Here is an 18,777-nt window from a genome sequence, read left to right on the forward strand (position 1 = left end):
GACTACACAATGTGGGTGTATTGTTTTTTGCACATGTTTCAGTTTCAGTGCGAGACCACGGTATGGTTCCCTACATAAAGATCTTCTTGGATGACGATCAGTATCGAGGTCCCACTCTGAGCATTTTGGAGCAGCTGGCTGAGATTAACCCAGAGGAATTCATGAGCACAGCCATCGGAGCCCTCTGCTCCTCTACACAGCAGGAACTTGGATTAAAGCAGGACCTTTTGCAGGTACCTACATTTTACATGCTCTCCCAGTCAAAGACAAGAGCACACACACCCAGAAACACTTATATGTAGCGCTCTCCACTGAGCTGTAAATGTAGTCTCTCCCTGTACATCAAATCCTAACAAATTGTAATGTACTTAAAACAAAATAAGCTAGTGAATTTATTTTCTTAGCATGTGGGACTCTAATTACATTATAGACAAATGCAGATTGATTTGCTAAAACTGGTTTAGCTGTTAACTCTGGACCGATTTGATTAGGCCAGCAGCCTTGTGCTGTGGCACTCTGAAGATTACCACCTCTATCAGATCAGTGAATGGGACAGAGATGTGATTAAGCCTAACTAAGTTACACACCTACTGAATGTGTCCATTTTTATAGATAGCAGCAAGAAGAGCACTTACTTGCTGATATTGTGTGTACTGATGTGTGTGTGTGTGTGTGTGTGTGTGTGCGTGTGTGTGTGTGTGTGTGTGTGTGTGCGTGCGTGCGTGCGTGCGTGCGTGTGTTTGCGTGCATGCGTGCGCATGTTTGTGCTCTCTTTGTGCTAACATGGTTATAGCAGGTGGCAATCAGATTGGGTATGACCTGGGTTGGCAAGTGTTGAGAGCCATTGTGATTACTCCAGTTTCAGTTAATCACATTTCCCTCTGCGTTCTGTCTCACACATTACCTACCTGATGGATTAACTCTCTAAATTGAATAAAGCTAATGTGATTTTGTTCAACTCCAAAAACTAGTTACCAGAAATGATTTATGATTTATCCATATGTTTCATCTATTTTTCATGACATTGTTTTAATTGTCTAGGAAGAGCTTTTAAAAGCCAAGACTTTGAGAAAATCTTGGTTTCTACCAAAAAAACCTTTTCTGTCAAGTATCATAAGCAGAATCTGCTTCGTCACATGTATTATCCAGCTTAAATGTGTTTGGTAAGTCCACGTACTTATTTTCCAAATCACTCCTTTCTTCTTTATTTCAGTCTGTGTTGAGGGTGCTGGAGAGCCCCAACAGTTGGGACGCCTTCAGGAGGGCAGGAGGCTTCACAGGACTGCTGTCTCTGGTGATAGACATGGAGGGAACCTTGTCGGACCCTCCACAGGGAGACGTGTGGAAGTCCCTGGGGCATCAACCGCTGCTGGACCTCCTCCTCCTCACTCTACACATCCTGGCCTTGGTCGTGCATCTTCACACAGTAAATGCGCACCATTTTGAGATGGGTGGATTTTACGAAAGGCTGGCAGAGGCTCTACTTCAGCTGGGCTGTTTCCACACTGAAGTCCCTAAGAGACAGGAGTGGGATAGAAAAAAGTGCTCCTGTCCCAGGACTGCAGAGGACAACCAGGATCTTGAAAAGAGCTTTCACCAGTTTGTTGAGTTAGCAGAAGCTCTCGGTTCTCCCGGATCTCCCTCCATTACAGCACAGCCCAATATGCCTGTCACTCTCCGGACATGTATAAGGCTGCTCTCCCACCTCGACCAGTTCGCCACAGGGACCTACTCACCTCAGGAGTTAAGTTTGGGAGTACAGCCTGAGGTTGAGTGTGAAGTAGATAAAGAGAAACTAAATGAAACAGCAAGGAATGAAGGAGTATATTCAGGATCCCCTCCTGTCCATGTGGGATCAGGTCCTCAATCCATGGAGGACAAACAGGGAAGTTCCAGAAACACAGCAGCCAGCAGTCCCACAGTCTGCACAGAGTCACAGTACAGGTGGATATCTTAACAATTTGGCAGTGGTCGAAGACTCAGCCATGTTGTTATATTATGCATTTCTTCTACGTTCATATGTAAACTGTAGTGATGAATGGAATAAACAGGGGTTTGTATGTGATGTCATAAGTATTGACCCATATTTTTCTTTCCTTTGTGTTTTTTGCTTGTCTTAAATTAGGTTCACCTGTGATCCGATTATCATTCATCCAGGAGCGATCAGAGTAATTATGACTCTCCTTCCATCCCTGTTTACTCCTGAGGACCCACAGGTAGCTCTCTAGACTGAACATGTAACAGTGCCTAATGTTGTATACTATTTAATACGTGATGAGACAAATTTCCTCTTTTCCAGCTCTCTATGGAGGTCCAGTTCTCACTGGCACATCACATTCAGGCCATGGTCAAATCTGAGCGAAACCGCCAGATAATGTGCGAGGGAGGGCTGGTCTCCACACTCCTGGCCCATTGTAAGACCATGTTGCTGGATCCAAACCACCCGCTACATCTACCTGTGACACGTATCTTGGAGAAACTCTCCTCCCAGGCCATCACGCATTCAGACTTCAGGTCAGACTTTGAAGTCTGAGGTTCAGACTCATGCGCTGTTTTACTGAAAATAACGAGGCCTTTTAATTTTATTTTTTTAATATTTATTTTAAATGTATGTGTCATAATATTATGTACTTGACATACATTTATTTTCCTTTTCAGAAAGTTCCTGTGTTTAGGGGAACCTCTCATGTGCCTGGAATGCAAAACAGCTGAGCAAGTGCAGCAAAAATGTAACCCACCTGTTTCTAATGGTATATTTTTGTTTTGTTTTAATCACCTAATCTTTCTGCTGTTTTATGTCTACCTGTTATTGGATTCAATCCTTCAAACACAGACATGAAGCAGGCCACACATCCGATTTTGTTGTGTTGTCTAAACCAGGTCAGAGCACAGAGACAGATGCTGGATCTTCAGTAAAGAAACTGAAGCGGACCTTCAGCTTCCTACAATCTACAACCTCTTTTGGTTCTGCAGTCCCAGTCCACCAGATCATCAGTCTGGTGTCCATGACAGCACCGCGCACTTTCAGACCACACCGAGTGTCCTCCTCACCTGCCTTTGTAGAGTTTGACATGCGTGAGAGTGGATATGGGTGAGTCCTGGTTTTACTGAGTTTAGTCCGACAGTATCAGACAGACCAGACTAGTTCACTAAAACTAATTGTTGCCTCATCAGTTATCATCCAGTGATGGGAAAGAAACAAATAGCATGCATACAATAGTCAAAATAGATTATTACCAAGAGAGCTATAGCACATGTCAATGTGTCTTTTACCTTCTCTGCCTTAAAGAAAAATTGTACAAGTGCTATGCATAAAATAATCATATCATGACTTTACTGCAAAATTACTTGAGTGAGTTAAAAACATTATTGCTTCACTAATGTCTTTGCTTTGCAGCTGTCTTTTCCTGCCCTCTCTGGCCACAGTGAAAGGAGTGACGGCTGATTCAATCTCAACAGGTGGAATTGGAGGAGGTAAGTGATTAAATCCAAATGTTAAATATTTATATATTTGTGAATAAATCTACAATAATAAAATGTCTAATCATCTCTGTCTTGTGTTTTAGACTGCCGAGGTTTTCCTCCCACTGCTGGCCTCTCGTTTGCCTGCTGGTTCCAGATCAACAGGTTCAGTTCGGCCTGTGATTCCCACCCAATCCGTCTGCTGACAGTGGTTCGCCACATGTCCCGGACTGAACAACAGTACATCTGTTTGTCAATCTCCTTCTCAGCCTATGATGGCTGTCTGGTCATCTCCACTGAGGAGGAAGCGTTTACATACCTCGGTAAGAGTGATAAAAGTTGGGGCAATATTTGCCCCCTATGTGACATTTGGTGAGCTTTAAATAACAATGCTTGATTGAATGAAATTTGAAGAATTTGTTCAGGTCTGTAGCTTTTCAAAACTGTCAGCTGTTTCTTTTCCGTTGTGTTTGAAGTGGGACTGCACAATAGTTTCATCGTCAGTTTCTACTACAGAGATTCTTTCTCCATCTTTGTTTACCAGATATGATGGAGCCAGAGGTTTGCTCTCTCCCTTCTTTGCCTACATCTCTGAGGTTTCACTGCTCCAGCCTGCTGGTTCCAGGTCAGTGGCACCATCTGTCTGTGGTCATGGCCAAAGACATGAAAAAGAGCTGCGTAACTTCAGCCTACTTCAACGGCAAGGCAGTGGGGACAGGAAAGGTATGTTGAGAGACTGAGGAGCTCATTATTGAATTAATTCTAACTCTTAATGCAGTATTCATGTATCATAGCCTCTCCATTTTCTGTCAGATGAAGTATATTCAGCCATTCCCTGGTCAATCTGTCTCCATGGACCCCACAGCTGTGATTGATGTGTACGGACTGATAGGGACACCAGCTCCCTGGAAGGAGCATGCAGCTCTCGTGTGGCGAGTTGGTCCTTCTTACCTTTTTGAGGAGGCTTTGAGCCCTGAGGCTGTGGATGTTATGTACACACAGGGCACTATATACTTAGGAAACTTTCTGGCTCCGCGCAGCACAGGTATGTCACAAACTCTTGTGCAATAATCTCACAAGATTTCTAAAGTGTGTACTTTCAGTAAGTCATCTGATTGGAGTTTCGGATCTGTTAATGTATTTTGTTGTGATTTTTGAGTAACATATGATCCTAGAATAAGATAAGATTTATCTTCAGCTTCTTCATGAAATTATTTTTTTGTGTATTTCTTTTTATATTTATACTGTTTCTTTCTCAGTGCCATGGCATGCAGGATATTATGTTTTCATGGTGCTGATTTCATTCATGCACAATGTTTTCTGCCCAGGTCATGGTCCAGAGGCTGAGTCTCTCCCTCTCAGGCTGGTTCCTGAGGAGAGGATCTCATTTGTCATCAACCCCACAATTTGTACCTCAACAACTGTTGTGAAGATCAGAGAGGATTACAATGAGGTTGATTGCAGACTGATTGCCAAAGAGGTAAAGGAAAGATAAGTCCCTGTTGAACCTGTATTTTTTGTTTTGATATCAAAGTAGCAGTCCTTCTGTCTAATTACAGATGGGGATAACATCTCGGGATCACTCAACTCCTGTGTTCCTTGCTCGAAACATCAGCCAGCACCTGAGTGGTACAGCTCGCACCATAGGGGCAGCCCTGGTTGGACATTTTGGTTGGTAAAATAAATGTTATTATTCTTTTGGGTTTTTTTTGCTATACAAATGCCTCTTATTGGTACATTTATTAAGCTCTTGGCCTTTTCTTTCTAGGTGTGCGTACATTCACTCCCAGTACTGCATCCAATGGCTTTCTGTATGTTGGTGGGCCTGCAGTTATTCTCAGTCTAGTTGCAATGGCGCCAGATGACAGCTCTTTGTATGCAGCGGTTAAAGTTCTTCTTTCTGTGCTGGAGACCAACTCTGCCATGCAGCAAGAAATGAACCGCATCGGTGGATACAAGGTCTGTCAGATCTTTTAAAATCGTTTGAGTAACACCATATAGTGTGTAAACAGACGTCAAAGTTTGCTACCTTTCAGTGTGATCTGTTCTTATATTGCTCTCCTTGTAGCTGCTAGCTTTCCTGCTGAAGATTAAGAGCAGTCTGGTCAGCCAACGGATCTTTCAGCTGGTTCTGTATCTCTCGAGTTCAGAGGAGCCGAGCTGTGAGTCTGATTGCCTAAAGAACACACCTGCTTTCCAGGCTCTGCTCTGTGACCTGGAGGTAAACAGTTGTAGAGAATGGACCAGTTTTAATAACGTTCAATATTTATTTGGAAAATTAGCTTAAAGCTAATTGTTAAAATGATGTTGCTCTCTCATTATACCATGTTTTCAGGTGTGGAAGAATACATCAGACAATCTGGACCTTTCGGTTCTGAGATACTTCACTGAGATCCTGACATCCTCAAGGTAATTTCCACAGTTATCAGCATGGGACCAGACCACACAAAATATGTAGTAGCTCTAAACTAATTTAGAATGAACTCACATTGCCAACAAGTTATGTAACAAAATAAAGAGGCTCTTGTTCAGGGGTGACGACAGACTTTTATCGGCTGTTGTGTCAACATCTGCAGCAGCTTGTCATCAATGTCATGGACGTACACAACAGAAATAGTCAAGGGAACGTTCAACAGAATCAGTCACCGAGGCTGAAGAGAAGAATGAACACGTGGATGAAATTCCTGAATTAGATTTTCTGTCCGTCGGAACAGATTGTGATTGATATGTATGCTGTCTCTGTCTCTCTCGCTGTATCCTCAAGCAGTGGCAACAGGAATGCAGCGGTCATGCACACTATGGGCCTGCTATCAAAGCTGCTGTTTGAGCTTTGTGATCCTGCTGTGACAGTTGTGAAGGTTAAGAGGATTTCTTGTGTCATCACATCCCTCCTAAAGGCTCACTTCAGCCCTCTGGACATAAGCCGGTAAAGCCAGGGAGTTCTTTTGGTATACAATTTTGTCAAAATGATATCAGATTAATTAGGTTTTCAAGAGTAAATATGTTTTAAAATATGTCCTTTTGTTTGATCAGACTTGGACTTTTCCTGGTTTACACACTCCCTCCCTCCAGTAACATGAACGAAGGCAGTGAGATATCTGATGGTGATCTTTCATCGGGTACACCATGTAAAACACAAACACATCATCTACATGTCTCATGGATGACACAGGCTGTTACTGGCACTGACCCAGACCTTCTTCTCCATCTTGTAGCTCAGAGTTCTGGTCCAGCCAATCTAATCTGGATCCGCAACCAGATGCTGCTTGTGCTTTGTGAAATCCTCAACTCTGACAGCCTTCTAACTGAAGAGTGAGTGCTCTCTGTTGCTTTTTACCCGAACCAAAATGGAAACAAAATATAGGTTTCCGGTATTTCATCTTCCATAAAGTTTATGGCAGAACTCTTGACTGAATTACTTTGTCACATTTTTTTTCTCCCCCCCCCCCCAGTCAGCAGAAGGCAGCGTTTGATTCCCTGGGCAGCGATTGGTTCCTGCTCTTCCTTCAGCCTCACCTACACCCTTCCACCTTGAAACTGGGTCTCGTCCTGCTCACACACTTTCTGTCGAGTCCCGGCCAGCAGAGCATCTTTAGAGAGGGGGTGCTCCCAGGAACACTCATCCAGGGAATGGAGGAACCTGTTACTGTCATGGGTGCATAAAGTTGAATAATTTCTCACAATGAAGCAGTGGAATAATTAATTATTTTCTTTCCTGTTTCACTTCAACAAAATTAAATAGTCATTTTGATTCAGAATTCTGATTAAACTAGATAAAGTGGTGTTGAATTGTATTTACATACTGATACATTCAAGTTAAGTGTATTGAACAACACTTGAATTATCACTTAATATGACTTTGCATTCATAAACCTCATAATGACTTGCATAAATATCTGAACTTTAGGTATAGTAATGTGATGTTAATTTTAGACATGTTTATTTACATTTATCTCTATCTTGTTACCAGACAACCTTCGAGCTCATACGTGGTCTTATGAGTGCCTCAGCACCACTTGTCCAGGCTTCGTTGTTCTACGGGAGCTGCTGCTCAGACACTCTCACCTGCCTCAGATGTACGACTCTCTGGCTGCTCTGCTGCTGGGGAAGAAGGCCGATCATAATGCAGAGGCAAAGGTGGGTCATTTTTTCAATTTAGTAATTCATCTTTTTATCATCTGTGTCTTAATACTCTTCTTCTGACATATATAGATGCGTTTGGATGATATCCTACAGTCACTGATTGACAGCCAAGCAGACACTCCTGCTCAGCAGCTCTGTGTTGAAGCTGCTACAATCCTACTGGAATTGGTCAAAGTCATCATCACTCAGGTAAAAATGTATTGAGTTTTTATCTTAGTATTTTACAACAAAAACTGATAATGTGTAACACATTTTCTTTTTTGCTTTAACAGCCTTTTTCTCCAATGCGGCACATGTCTGGCACTGATGCATCATGGGAGTTGCAGATCCCAGCAAGTGTGATGCAGTTTTTTGGTCTCCTCCATAACTTCCGGCCAAGAGACCCGCTGTGGGTATCACCTACATTCCTGCAGGCACTGGCTGGTGTTGTGTACCCGCTGGACATTTCAGAGGTTTGTGTGTTATTATGGTTGTACAAAACTTGTAACTTGTCTCTCTGGTCATATTCGCTGGTAACCTCTCTTCTTTCAGGGTGTCGGTGAACCTTGTGTAACAAGTGAAGATGAGGACACATTCAACAGTCATCCGACCAGGAAGCCGGTGTTTGACTTCATCTGTATTCTGCTAAGGGACAGCCTTCTTCATGTGCCTGCCAATGCCAACACACATTCTCTTGTTCTGCTGCTGGAGGTGAATCAACACACACCACTACCAGCAAGTTTACAGATTACAATCAAATATCAACATACATGCAAGACATGCACATCACTGACAAAATGCATTTTTACTGAAAGAGGCTCTTCAATATACCATAAAACTGCAAAACTATTATCTCTCCAGAAGGTGCCACTCTATGCTCAGTTAGTAAACCAGGCAGAGCCAAGGTATTGCGGATTAAATTATTCACCACTAGGAGGGAAAGAACACTAAGAGGCCAAGAAGGGCAGATCTCTGTTCAAGTATTTTTCAGCTAGACAGGCTTAACCTGCATGTACACACCACCAACAACATCTACAATTGCAGCAACATTTGACATGGTGTTTTCCTCACTATCAGAAGAAAGAGCTATCACATATCAAAATATACATCTATTTGTTGTCTATTGATTTCAATCATTTTATTTATCACCTAAACTGCTTAACTGTTACAGTTTTGCCCCGATGGCACATCACTGGAACAGAGGCAGAGGTTTCAGACTGAGTTGCTGGAGTTGATCATGAACATCATCCACATGCTCAGCAGTGAGGAAGACAACAGCACTCATCTTAACTCACAAGGTAGAATTACAATGCATCCTTTCCTTATTCTCAAACTGGACTAAACATGTCAAAAAAACCTCCTGAATTAACTGCTTTTTATTTGACCTCTCAGACAACAACAAGCAGAGGCCTGAAGGACAGATGGGCACGCTGATGGAGAATGTGGTGCTTTTCAGTAAGACTTTGCTGCAGAAACTTTACGATGGAACATTCTTGGGACACTCTGAGGGTTTGCTCAACTTCCTCGCAGATCAGATTGTGGTGGTGAGATGAACACACAGAGACACACAAATACAGTCGTGTTCACACAACTCAAAAATAATAATTTACATTTGAAATTTATTTTCATAAATTAAGTTAAAAGTAATCTGTTGACAATTTAAAATTATTATTTTTTTAATCAGTGTGAACGATGGATTGTGAAAAAGGAAAATTGCACATTGCACAAATGACTGATATTTATTTCAGTTTTATGCTCACTAATAACAAATACACTGCTGTGTACTTCCAGGCTCTGGAGAAAGGTCAAACACAGAAAGAGAAGATCATGTCGGCCCTCTACTCGTGCACCAATAAAGTCCTGCTTTATTTCTTGTCTCAACCGCGACATTCCCAAGAGGAAAAGGAAGCGGTCATCAGGGCTTTACAGACCTTCATGGAACGCTGGGATGTTGTCATGGCAACATACAATGCAAACGTGAACTTTATTACTTGCCTTCTACATTGTCTGTTACTGATACGGTCTGGCAGGTAATAGTGAAACTAAAACCCACATGCAGATGCACACAAATATGTGAAGCAGAAAGTTGGATTCACTGGTAACTCACATAATCACATTTTTTTGCAGCTACCCTGAAGGTTTTGGATGTGTGGCACAAAAAGTTCACAATCGGAATACTTCATCTTGGCTTTTGGCTACCAAAACCAGACGATCGGCATGCCTCAGCAACAGATCAGACATCATGGCAGGTATGAGGCCCAAGATAGAAGGGTTTATTCATCCCTTTAGCCAGGCATTTTTGTCAATTTTCTCAGCCTGTCGAGCTCTACTGGGTCACCTGACAAATCAGAACAAATGTGTATGTGTGTGTTTTCCAGATGACAGACAACTAGTGTCCTTAGCAGAGGCCTGCTGGTCGAAGGTCATGTCAGAGAGGCAACACACGCTTGAAGAAACCTATAAGATAGAGATCTCAGCGAGCCACACAGTGGAGACGAGGCCTGTCAGCATGACTGAGATCAGCCCTCTGTGGGAGGAGATGGCCGACAAAGCCTGGCTGCTACACACAGGTTAGCTCTCACTGGACTAATAACTGTAGAGGGAGAAGCACTATGATCTTGACATTTACATAATTGTGTCCATAAAATATCTTCTCAGAGTCACAGAAGAAGAAAGTGGCCAGCTACTCTCAGAGGAAGTTTGATGTGATCAGCAATGCTCTTCGCTCAGCTTTGGGCAAATTAGGTCAAGAGTCAGTAACTGTTGAGGTAAAAACACACTCACGTTGCTTCAATGTTTTTGTTTTTTTTTGCACAGAATTCGACAGAGAGTTGTGACTGTTGTCCCCTTTGAGTATTGTGGGCCTGTCACCGTTTCCCAGGTGCCTTTGCATCCCAGAGCGCTTTGCCAAACACTCATCCCAAAGTCACCACTGTGCTTGTGCTGTGGGCCGTCCAGCCCTGCGGGGGTGTTTGATTATTTCTTTAAATAGATTTGGATTATCACAGCTGATTGCCCCTGAGTGGGCATTGTAATTGATATCCGTTAGGCCCATCTATGGGAACACTCACTACAACACACTGTTTGCTGCTGAAGGTTAAAGACGCGTTTATTGTTGTTTTTCCCCCCGAAACACGTGGCCCACATCATTAGTTCCCCCACAACGCTTAAGACGTTGAGCCATCTGGAGCAGGGAGCAGGGACATATTACTCAGGCACACAGGCATGAAATTACCGCGTCTGTGTGTCTGTCTCACACCCACAAAGTGTGTGTGTGTGTGTTCCTGTTGGTGCACGTCTCTTGCCCAAAGAAATCGGGTTGGCAATTATAGTGGTAGCAATCTGATGAAAACATTATTCATTTGATGTTATTCTTTATCATATCAATCTTTGACAGGCTATCAGAGAGGGTGATGAATTGTTTTTCTGTCTGAGATGCAGGGAAGAAGAGGGAGGGATGGTTTCTTTCTTTATCTCGGCATTGTGTTGCACCACTTCACTCCAAATAGGTTACAGTGAGTGTTCAAAAAAATGCTATTCAAATCGTCAGCTATGGTCAGCCAGTCTGCTCATTTTTTCATCCATTTTCATGAAGAAACAAGTGAGTCATTAATTAATTTCTGGATCATCAACTTATGACCTTTATTTGGCAAGTCATGAGCTTATGGGGAGTCTCTATTCAGTCACTGGATCCATAGTAATGCATTTCCACAGAGCAGTGAGCATAGTTTCCCGGTCTCAGATATCTACTTTTATTGAACAAATAAAGAGTTTTAAAGCCTACTGTAGGTAATGAATGAGAATGTAGAGACTGATAGGCAGACTGTGTCCTCAGTCAGGCTTCAGTGCAATTCTTTCAGAGATTTATTTCATCAGCGAATGCAGTTTCCATAATCATATCTGTGTCCTCATATTAGAAAGATAATTAACAGCACTAATGATCACGTTAAGTTCATTACACATTCACTGCCAGCTCAGAATGAAGTTGACATTATGTTGCCTTATCATCAAAGGTGGGGTATTGTTGGGAAGTCATTAAAATGGAAATGAGTGTGATGTTGTGATGTTAATTGCAGAGGGAAGAGATGAGTTATGTATTTAATGCAGCATTTAAAAATCCAATGAGGTTCCTATCTGCTAAATAGGGTAATTAATGCTATATATTACTTATGTTTGTCCAAATGAAGGAATGAAATTAGGAGATGATGACGCCGACTTGCTGTTTATCTGTCACAACACGGCTCTAGTTCGCAAACTTCATTATTACTCTCTTTTCTGTCTGTAATATTTCTATAATCTCCCCTCAAATTACTCCTTTATTTCTTTCTCTGCACAACTTCTCATTTGGGTAGGCAGTCAGTCATTTAGAGAAACAGTTTTCATTCTCCGGAGGGCTTGTCAAAGTTTGTCGTCAACTTTTACGCATGGGTTTATTCTGAAATTATCTCACATTTTCGCATCTCTTGTAATACAGAAGAAGTTGTTTCCTTTTTATTGTACTTGAAATCAATTATTCCATTCATGAGTTTTATGCAGCAAAACACAGAATTAGCATCTGTAAATAAGACTCGATATAAAGAGCTACTGCATGTTCATTCAGTCAATTAAATGGCTTTCCTGGGTCAGCTGTAAGGATGGACACATGTTGTTTCACTAGTCTCTCAGCGAGCACTGCTGTGATGATGGGCTTAATGAAGCAGTTAACAGTCAGAATATGATCCCAGTGAGTCTGCTGAACATGAGCATCCTGCAGTGTCAACACGGCTCTGTTTTGGGTTTGTCTATTTTTTCATTTCTTTTCTCTTTTAATCGGCACATAAACACTGACTCGCACACTGTAAAGGCTGAGACACACACTTACCTTGCCCTTGACTGTGGTGTGGCTCAGTGATATTAATGTTTATGTTAATTAGATCACACCAACAAATGATTACATTTCCAGACAGGGTTATTGTAAGACTGTAGCCACTAGCTTATTTTGCCCAGTGAATGCAATTTAGAACAGATGTAATTGTATAAATGCATTGTAATTGCATGAGGAAACAACAATGCCATTACGCATATGCATTTTTTTGTGAACGTGATGCGTGTTGTGTGTGTGTGTACAATATGAGCTAGGGGAAGAGCGATTGTGCTGCCCCTCTTTTCATTTGCACCCATCAGGTTACTCTTGTTTCCTTGTAGGAGTTTCTGTCCTACATAGAGTCACATCGACAGAGAGGACACAGCATGTTTGAGAATATGAGGACAAACTACTTACAGGTTTGACAGAAATTTTAACATGAATGTACTGGAATGAATTTTATAAAAAAATTTTTTAAATAGGATCTCTAATTATGTTTATCTCTGTCTCATCTATTCTCTCTGTCCTGGTTTGTTTCTGCTTCTCAGTTACGAGCCAGCGAGTGGGAGCGCGCCAGCTCCAAGTGGCTGCATTTGGAGGCCGAGCTGCTGAGGGAGAGAGCCGTGTTTGGTCCGGGCCCAGGCGTGCGGTTGAGGCAAGATTGGGTGCAAGATGCTGCTGAAGGACCCAATCGGACCAGATCACGCATCCGGAGAAGGGCTCTGAGACGATCCAAACGGGTACAGTATTTCAAAGCAGGATCTGTGCTATTTATTGTTCAACTTGTACACAGTCCAGCCTTTAACTTTGCCATATGTCTTTACAACAGGTGCCAGGAACGCTGTTTTTGGGTTTAAGGCCTGGCATGTCTAAAGAAACCAAAAATACAACAGAAGGTGACACGGGTAAAGAAAACACTGTTGGAGTTGATTTTTTTTTTTTTTTTTATTTTTTTTTAACCATTACTAATGTCAGTATTTGGGTGTTGGATACTCAGTGGGAAAATTACTTTTCTTTGTAACAGAGCCCAAGATCTTGTGTGAAGTTGGTGCTGAGGCTAAAGAGAGTGAGGAGGATGGAGAGCAGTATTGTGACCGCCTGACTTTTTTCCCTGTTCTGAATGAAATGCCTGCTGTGGCTGAGGGTCTGCTCGAACCCTGCACCCCTGCACCCTGCTCCTACTCACAAGACTGCCCCGACATACGCATCATCCTGCAGGAGCTGCACCCTGGAGAGGAGGTACTGTGGCACAGGAGGGTGTGTTGGTATGCTGGTCTGAAAACAACATGCCTAAACACAAGCACAACTCCTTCCCACCCTGCTAATATTCACAATCATAATTATCTGATGTAGACTAAGGGATTCCAATAGCCCAGCGGTGCTATCAGAATTTCATCTTTCCTCATTAGTATAATGTTTTAATGTTGAGGCCCAGCACAGCTCTTCTCATTCTTACAGCGAGTTACAAACCAGTGCACATGTTGACAGGGACTCTCATTGCTCCGGCAACCAGCCGCGGCTTTTAATGTTTCTGACAGAAGTATTAATAAAAACAGTAGGAGGTGATGCAAGCTGTCTTACATCCTCTTAGTAAGTGTGTGATGTGTGCAAGTGCGTCCTGTTGTCTTGCAGCAGTTCAGCGCATGAGTCCTGCTGAGCTTCCTGTCAAATGAACATAGTCATTAGCTCTGAAAAATGCACACACACGCACAGACTAACACACGCACACACACATGCAAAACACACAAAGGGAGATACACTCATAATTAGCTTGCCAGCGCCAATAGTGTGATTATGACAATAATGTGTGTGGGGAGAAATCAATGGTCTGACATTAGGCTCTCAGTCAATAAAAGTCCTCCTTTTCTCTCCTTCCCATCATCAGCTAAATCACTCTCAGACTGATAACGCATGTCTGTCCGGAGCACAGTAAGGAGATAAGGAAACAAGTTTATTGTTATGTATTTAATCTTTGATAACAATAAATTCAACTATTTTTTTTCCTGAAATCTAATCATTGTTAGGGACAGTAGGCCTGATGCCAGTTTGTACTCGCTGATGGAAACTGCCATAAAATCTGACCATGATATAGCTCAGTGAGAAATTTCTGTCCCACGTTGCTGAGACTCACTCACTTTGACTCTTCTTAAACATTTTCCCATGGTAAGTGATATTATCCGTCATGGCGTGTCTCTGTGTGTGCATTCAGAGGTTCTGATCACTTATCAGGTTTCTTATTGTGTGTGTGGCAGTGATTAATTCTCCTAATAATGGCCAGGCAGATCCTCCTCCTCCACCAAGTGTGTGACTATGTCTGGGGGTAGGGTGTCTGATTTGATTAGTATAAATTGTGAGAGGCCTGCGGGTGCATTGGGGCCCCATATGGTTTTTGGGTGCTATGTCCCAGGGGACCTGCAGAGGGGCCAGCACATGGAGACAACCAGGTGCACACACTCGTTGTGAAATGAGGGAAGACAATAGAATTATCCGCACATTATCACAATGCAGTTAACATTAGCTACAACCAGCGCTGAAAGCAGCATGTGGGTTCATGTTGGCACTGGATGAAACACACAGTCACACGGCTGAAAAGGGGGCGGGCCTTCTCCCTCCCCATCAATCAGCTTTGATAATGAAGTGTTCAACTGTGTCTTTTTAATAATGATTAAAATATGTGATTAAAATGATCAATCAAGTAAAGCCTGAAGTGCCTGTATTGCTGCCATGTCATGTCCTGAGAGAGAAATGTGCTGATGTGTGTCTCACATGGGGTTTAATGTAGCCCTCTTTTTCTCTGTAGATAAAGGCTAAGATGTGTGTAGTGACAGTGAGTGGCCTCCGAGTCACAGAAGGTTTGCTGCTGTTTGGGAGGGAGAGCCTGTTCTTGTGTGAAGGATTCACTCTCAGTCCCACCGGAGACGTTTGTTGCAGGAAACACCACCCCAGCAGGTACAACTGTGTGTGCTGTACAGTTGTTTGCAGTGAGCATGAAGGCTTACTTGTGTCAATTATTCATTCATTCATTCATTCATATGTCCCTTTGTGCCAGTGTGAGAGATTCCTTCATTTCCACTATGCTGAGTAAAGAGCTGCCATCAGCCCGCTGCAGACGCTGGCTCTACGAGGACATCAAGGAGGCTCGCTTCATGCGTTTCCTTTTAGAGGTCAGACATCCAAACACTCCCACGGATGCCTTCAATTATAATACCTCTCATATTCAGATTGTGTCTACAAAGAATTTAGCTGGAATAGAAACCCATTTCAACTTTAAGTTTGTCTCATAGAAATCTGATTTGTTGTGCATTTTATCGGCTCTCCCTTAGTTGATTCTGCATGTCAATTAGATGACAATTAAGATGCATTTTAAGTGTAAGTTTAAAAGGGATGTAATTGGCAAAAATATCTACTGCAAACAAATGCCTCTTCATCTGTGTTACTATCAGGACAACGCCATCGAGGTCTTCATGAAAACTGGACACTCAGCCTTCCTGGTGTTCCTAAATAAAGACCACGTCTCTGCATATAAAAGGTACCAAATTTATTTGTGCTGGATGTTAAAAGATTTGTATTTTCAGCATTCTGGGTCTGATTCATAATCGTCTTCTTTCTCCCTACAGGTTGAGCACAGTAGTGCCAGCATTAAAAGGTAGAGGGGTTGCTGAGGTCATTGCTAATGCCAGGTAAGTGTTGTCAGTTTGTTATTGTCATCCAACAGCAATATTTCAAGGAGTCACTCTTTATTTTATCAGTTGAAATATGAAATACATATAAATATAACAGTGTCACATGTAGCTGGATATTATGCACATATTAAAGTTTGTGTTGCTGGGTTGTGTTTTATTCTCCACACAGCCTGATTGACTTTAGCCACTGAGTTTGGTACCATCAGTCCAGAATAAGTCTTAACCCTTTTCTCCTCCAACATGTCATCATCAACTCTATCTCCTCTTCCTCCTTTTCCTCCTCTCTTAAACTCTTCCCTCTGCACTTTACATTTCTTCAGACACGTTTTACACAGGCTGCTCTCATTGGCCAGGTACACATCCTCCTTTAGCTCTGACTTCTTCAGCACCCCCGCACCATTGCCCCGAGCGTATGACAGAGGATTTCGTACGACATTCACCTTAGTGAGGTTGCATAGGACTTTCACAAACTCTGGCATCTTGACGAAGAGGTTATCGAACAAGCCTAACTCTTGGAGATTTTCTAATGCCACCAAAGTGGGAGGCAGGGCGTCCAGCTGGTTCATTCCTAAATTCAGACTTTTCAGGTTGGAGAGCGAGCCCAGTGAGGAGGGTAAACCTGTGGAGGTTAGGCGGTTGTTTGCGAGGTTGAGGTGGGTCAGTCCCACCAGGTTGCCGATAGACTCGGGCACAGACTCTAGCTTGTTACTGTGTAGATCCAGCCATCTGAGTGACAAGAAGTTCCCAATGTTATTTGGGAGTGTCTGTATCAGGTTGCGGCTGAGGTCCAACTCGTCCACGTCCGTCAGTTTGAGGAGACACTTTGGGAAGATGGTTATACCCATGTTGCTAAGGGTGAGTCTGCACCGTCCATCTGGGGTCATCCATATTGCCTTTCTGGCAGTCTTGAGGGTCACTTTTGTCCCTTTGTCTCCCCTTTTTTTGACCATGGTTCTGCAACACAGAGAATGACCGCACAGTTCAAAATTTCAGCCCAGCCTCTGTTTTCTGACAGTTTCCCCAAGAGACTGATTTACAACAATTGATCTAATCTGCACTACCGCACAGTACTATAGCAAATAAATGTGTTGTGTGTATGTTTATGTGTAAGTATGTGTGTGTAAGGCTGATGTGATTTATTCAGATACAAGGGCTTATGTATGGCCTGGGGCAGAGGGGAAAGCATGCTCTCTGAGGAATGAGAGCTTGAGCAGCGCGTGTTTCTCCGTGAGTGCGCGTGTCGCAGTGTTGTGTCTGCACTAGTGCGTGCTCACCCAGTGTTGCCCATGGGGGTATTTAAGAGCACGACTCTCTAATTAAAGCTAATGCTTGGGAACAATAGGAGAGTGGCGACACTGGGTAATACAGCAAAAACAAATGAGTGCTGATGCTCCCTCACCATTCAACTGATTGAGTTGTTTGCCTCTTTTCAGGCAGGAAAGGTGTGTGTATGTGTGTATCTGGGACATCCACATGCAAGTGTTGTTGACATGGGTGCACTGTACTAGGTGTGTGTGTGTGTGTGTGTGTGTGTGTGTGTGTGTGCACAAAGAGTCAAATCAGGACTTTGATAAATGATAGTTGGGGAGTGTTGGGAGTGTAATGAGGGCTTCGCTCTTCTCCCCTCCCTGTCTAAAAGAGCAAGGTGTGTGTCTGTTTGTGTCTGTGTTACACCCCAAGGCCCCTCTCCCGCCTCATTCATCATCCTCAGGATGAGAGAGGTTATCCACTGGTGCTTGTTCCCATTATAACCTCCTATAGAAAACTATTGCATGAAATTATTGCCTGCAATTAGATAACACATACTGGGCCAAATGCAATGATTGATTTAGTGTAGTTTTACAAAAATAATTTGGTCAGGAGTTATTGGTGTTAGAAATTGGATACACTTGAAGTAGCCCCTCATCCTTTTAAACCCATTTGCTATATACTTCCTCTTTCATCTTTCAGTCAGTATTCTTGTCTAAAACTTGTATCCACATTTTAAACACAGATTAACATAGATATGTACTTACCATATTTTATGTTAGTTATTCCTGGATTAATGTTAATCAAGTGATGAGATTGTCTTCAGTTTTGGAAGCATACCAGTGGCTTTAGCTCCTGTAAACCGGTTCTTCATCTCAAAAGCCCTCACCCCTGCACAAAATAAAAAAAAAATTAAAAAAAACCTCTTTAAAATACCTTTAAACCACATTTTCAGTTTTGTCAGCACGAAGAAGTTGTACTAATAATACCTAGTAATCAATCTGAGGTGAAATTAAGAGGGGGGGGGGGAGAGACGAGGAATGTATCATTTGTGTAGATACACATTTGCCTCCTTTCCTCAAACAGAGAATGTCAAGGTTCCTCTTATTTAACAGCGTTACTTAGCAACAGGGGTGCTTGGCGCCAGGACTTTATTGCCGTGTTACTGGCCCACAGAGAGAAACGAGGTTTCAGGAGCAGTTGATCACTTTCCTAGTTTAGATTAAAGATGTTTAGATCAGTCCTCCATGTATAAAAATGCTTGATGATTTAAATGTTCAGCAAACATCTAGTTTAGCTGTTTTGTGTTGCCGGTCAATCGTTCTGGTAGATGAATTGGAAATATGTAATTTTTTTTTTTGTTGTTGTTTTTTTTGCTCTTAGCAATTTGTCTAAGAGCAACGATTTTATTTATTTCTT

General features: G+C 42.5%; 2 protein-coding genes across 2 annotated transcripts in view; one reads left to right on the forward strand and one right to left on the reverse strand.

Moving 5' to 3' along the window:
- Window positions 1–18,777, forward strand: part of wdfy4 (WDFY family member 4) — a 38,734-nt gene that overhangs the window by 9,320 nt on the left and 10,637 nt on the right. Inside the window, exons 13-49 of the mRNA XM_069144755.1 lie at window positions 43–233; window positions 1,214–1,944; window positions 2,126–2,216; window positions 2,300–2,514; window positions 2,659–2,750; window positions 2,881–3,091; window positions 3,398–3,474; window positions 3,567–3,785; window positions 4,007–4,185; window positions 4,276–4,507; window positions 4,791–4,942; window positions 5,022–5,133; window positions 5,231–5,421; window positions 5,531–5,683; window positions 5,798–5,871; window positions 6,227–6,388; window positions 6,496–6,581; window positions 6,678–6,774; window positions 6,915–7,117; window positions 7,433–7,599; window positions 7,675–7,794; window positions 7,878–8,057; window positions 8,137–8,295; window positions 8,756–8,882; window positions 8,977–9,128; window positions 9,376–9,614; window positions 9,712–9,833; window positions 9,963–10,154; window positions 10,243–10,352; window positions 12,769–12,846; window positions 12,976–13,167; window positions 13,257–13,332; window positions 13,452–13,666; window positions 15,228–15,376; window positions 15,477–15,591; window positions 15,871–15,956; window positions 16,045–16,107. Of these exons, the coding sequence (XP_069000856.1) occupies window positions 43–233; window positions 1,214–1,944; window positions 2,126–2,216; window positions 2,300–2,514; window positions 2,659–2,750; window positions 2,881–3,091; window positions 3,398–3,474; window positions 3,567–3,785; window positions 4,007–4,185; window positions 4,276–4,507; window positions 4,791–4,942; window positions 5,022–5,133; window positions 5,231–5,421; window positions 5,531–5,683; window positions 5,798–5,871; window positions 6,227–6,388; window positions 6,496–6,581; window positions 6,678–6,774; window positions 6,915–7,117; window positions 7,433–7,599; window positions 7,675–7,794; window positions 7,878–8,057; window positions 8,137–8,295; window positions 8,756–8,882; window positions 8,977–9,128; window positions 9,376–9,614; window positions 9,712–9,833; window positions 9,963–10,154; window positions 10,243–10,352; window positions 12,769–12,846; window positions 12,976–13,167; window positions 13,257–13,332; window positions 13,452–13,666; window positions 15,228–15,376; window positions 15,477–15,591; window positions 15,871–15,956; window positions 16,045–16,107 (6,010 nt within the window). The remainder of the gene's footprint in view (window positions 1–42; window positions 234–1,213; window positions 1,945–2,125; window positions 2,217–2,299; window positions 2,515–2,658; window positions 2,751–2,880; window positions 3,092–3,397; window positions 3,475–3,566; window positions 3,786–4,006; window positions 4,186–4,275; window positions 4,508–4,790; window positions 4,943–5,021; window positions 5,134–5,230; window positions 5,422–5,530; window positions 5,684–5,797; window positions 5,872–6,226; window positions 6,389–6,495; window positions 6,582–6,677; window positions 6,775–6,914; window positions 7,118–7,432; window positions 7,600–7,674; window positions 7,795–7,877; window positions 8,058–8,136; window positions 8,296–8,755; window positions 8,883–8,976; window positions 9,129–9,375; window positions 9,615–9,711; window positions 9,834–9,962; window positions 10,155–10,242; window positions 10,353–12,768; window positions 12,847–12,975; window positions 13,168–13,256; window positions 13,333–13,451; window positions 13,667–15,227; window positions 15,377–15,476; window positions 15,592–15,870; window positions 15,957–16,044; window positions 16,108–18,777) is intronic.
- lrrc18a (leucine rich repeat containing 18a) lies at window positions 16,216–17,060 on the reverse strand. Its single transcript, XM_069144756.1, has one exon. It carries the CDS (start codon window positions 17,058–17,060, stop codon window positions 16,227–16,229), a length of 834 nt encoding a protein of 277 aa, XP_069000857.1. The 3' UTR covers window positions 16,216–16,226.

Source organism: Embiotoca jacksoni, unplaced genomic scaffold (genome assembly GCF_022577435.1).
Source record: "Embiotoca jacksoni isolate LCO1_2020_lvr unplaced genomic scaffold, fEmbJac1.0.p SCAF_12, whole genome shotgun sequence".
NCBI classification, from domain to species: domain Eukaryota; kingdom Metazoa; phylum Chordata; class Actinopteri; family Embiotocidae; genus Embiotoca; species Embiotoca jacksoni.

Excerpts from the sequence above, each read along its gene's own strand:
- lrrc18a (XM_069144756.1), bottom strand. The coding sequence starts at position 17,060 with ATGGTCAAAAAAAGGGGAGACAAAGGGACAAAAGTGACCCTCAAGACT.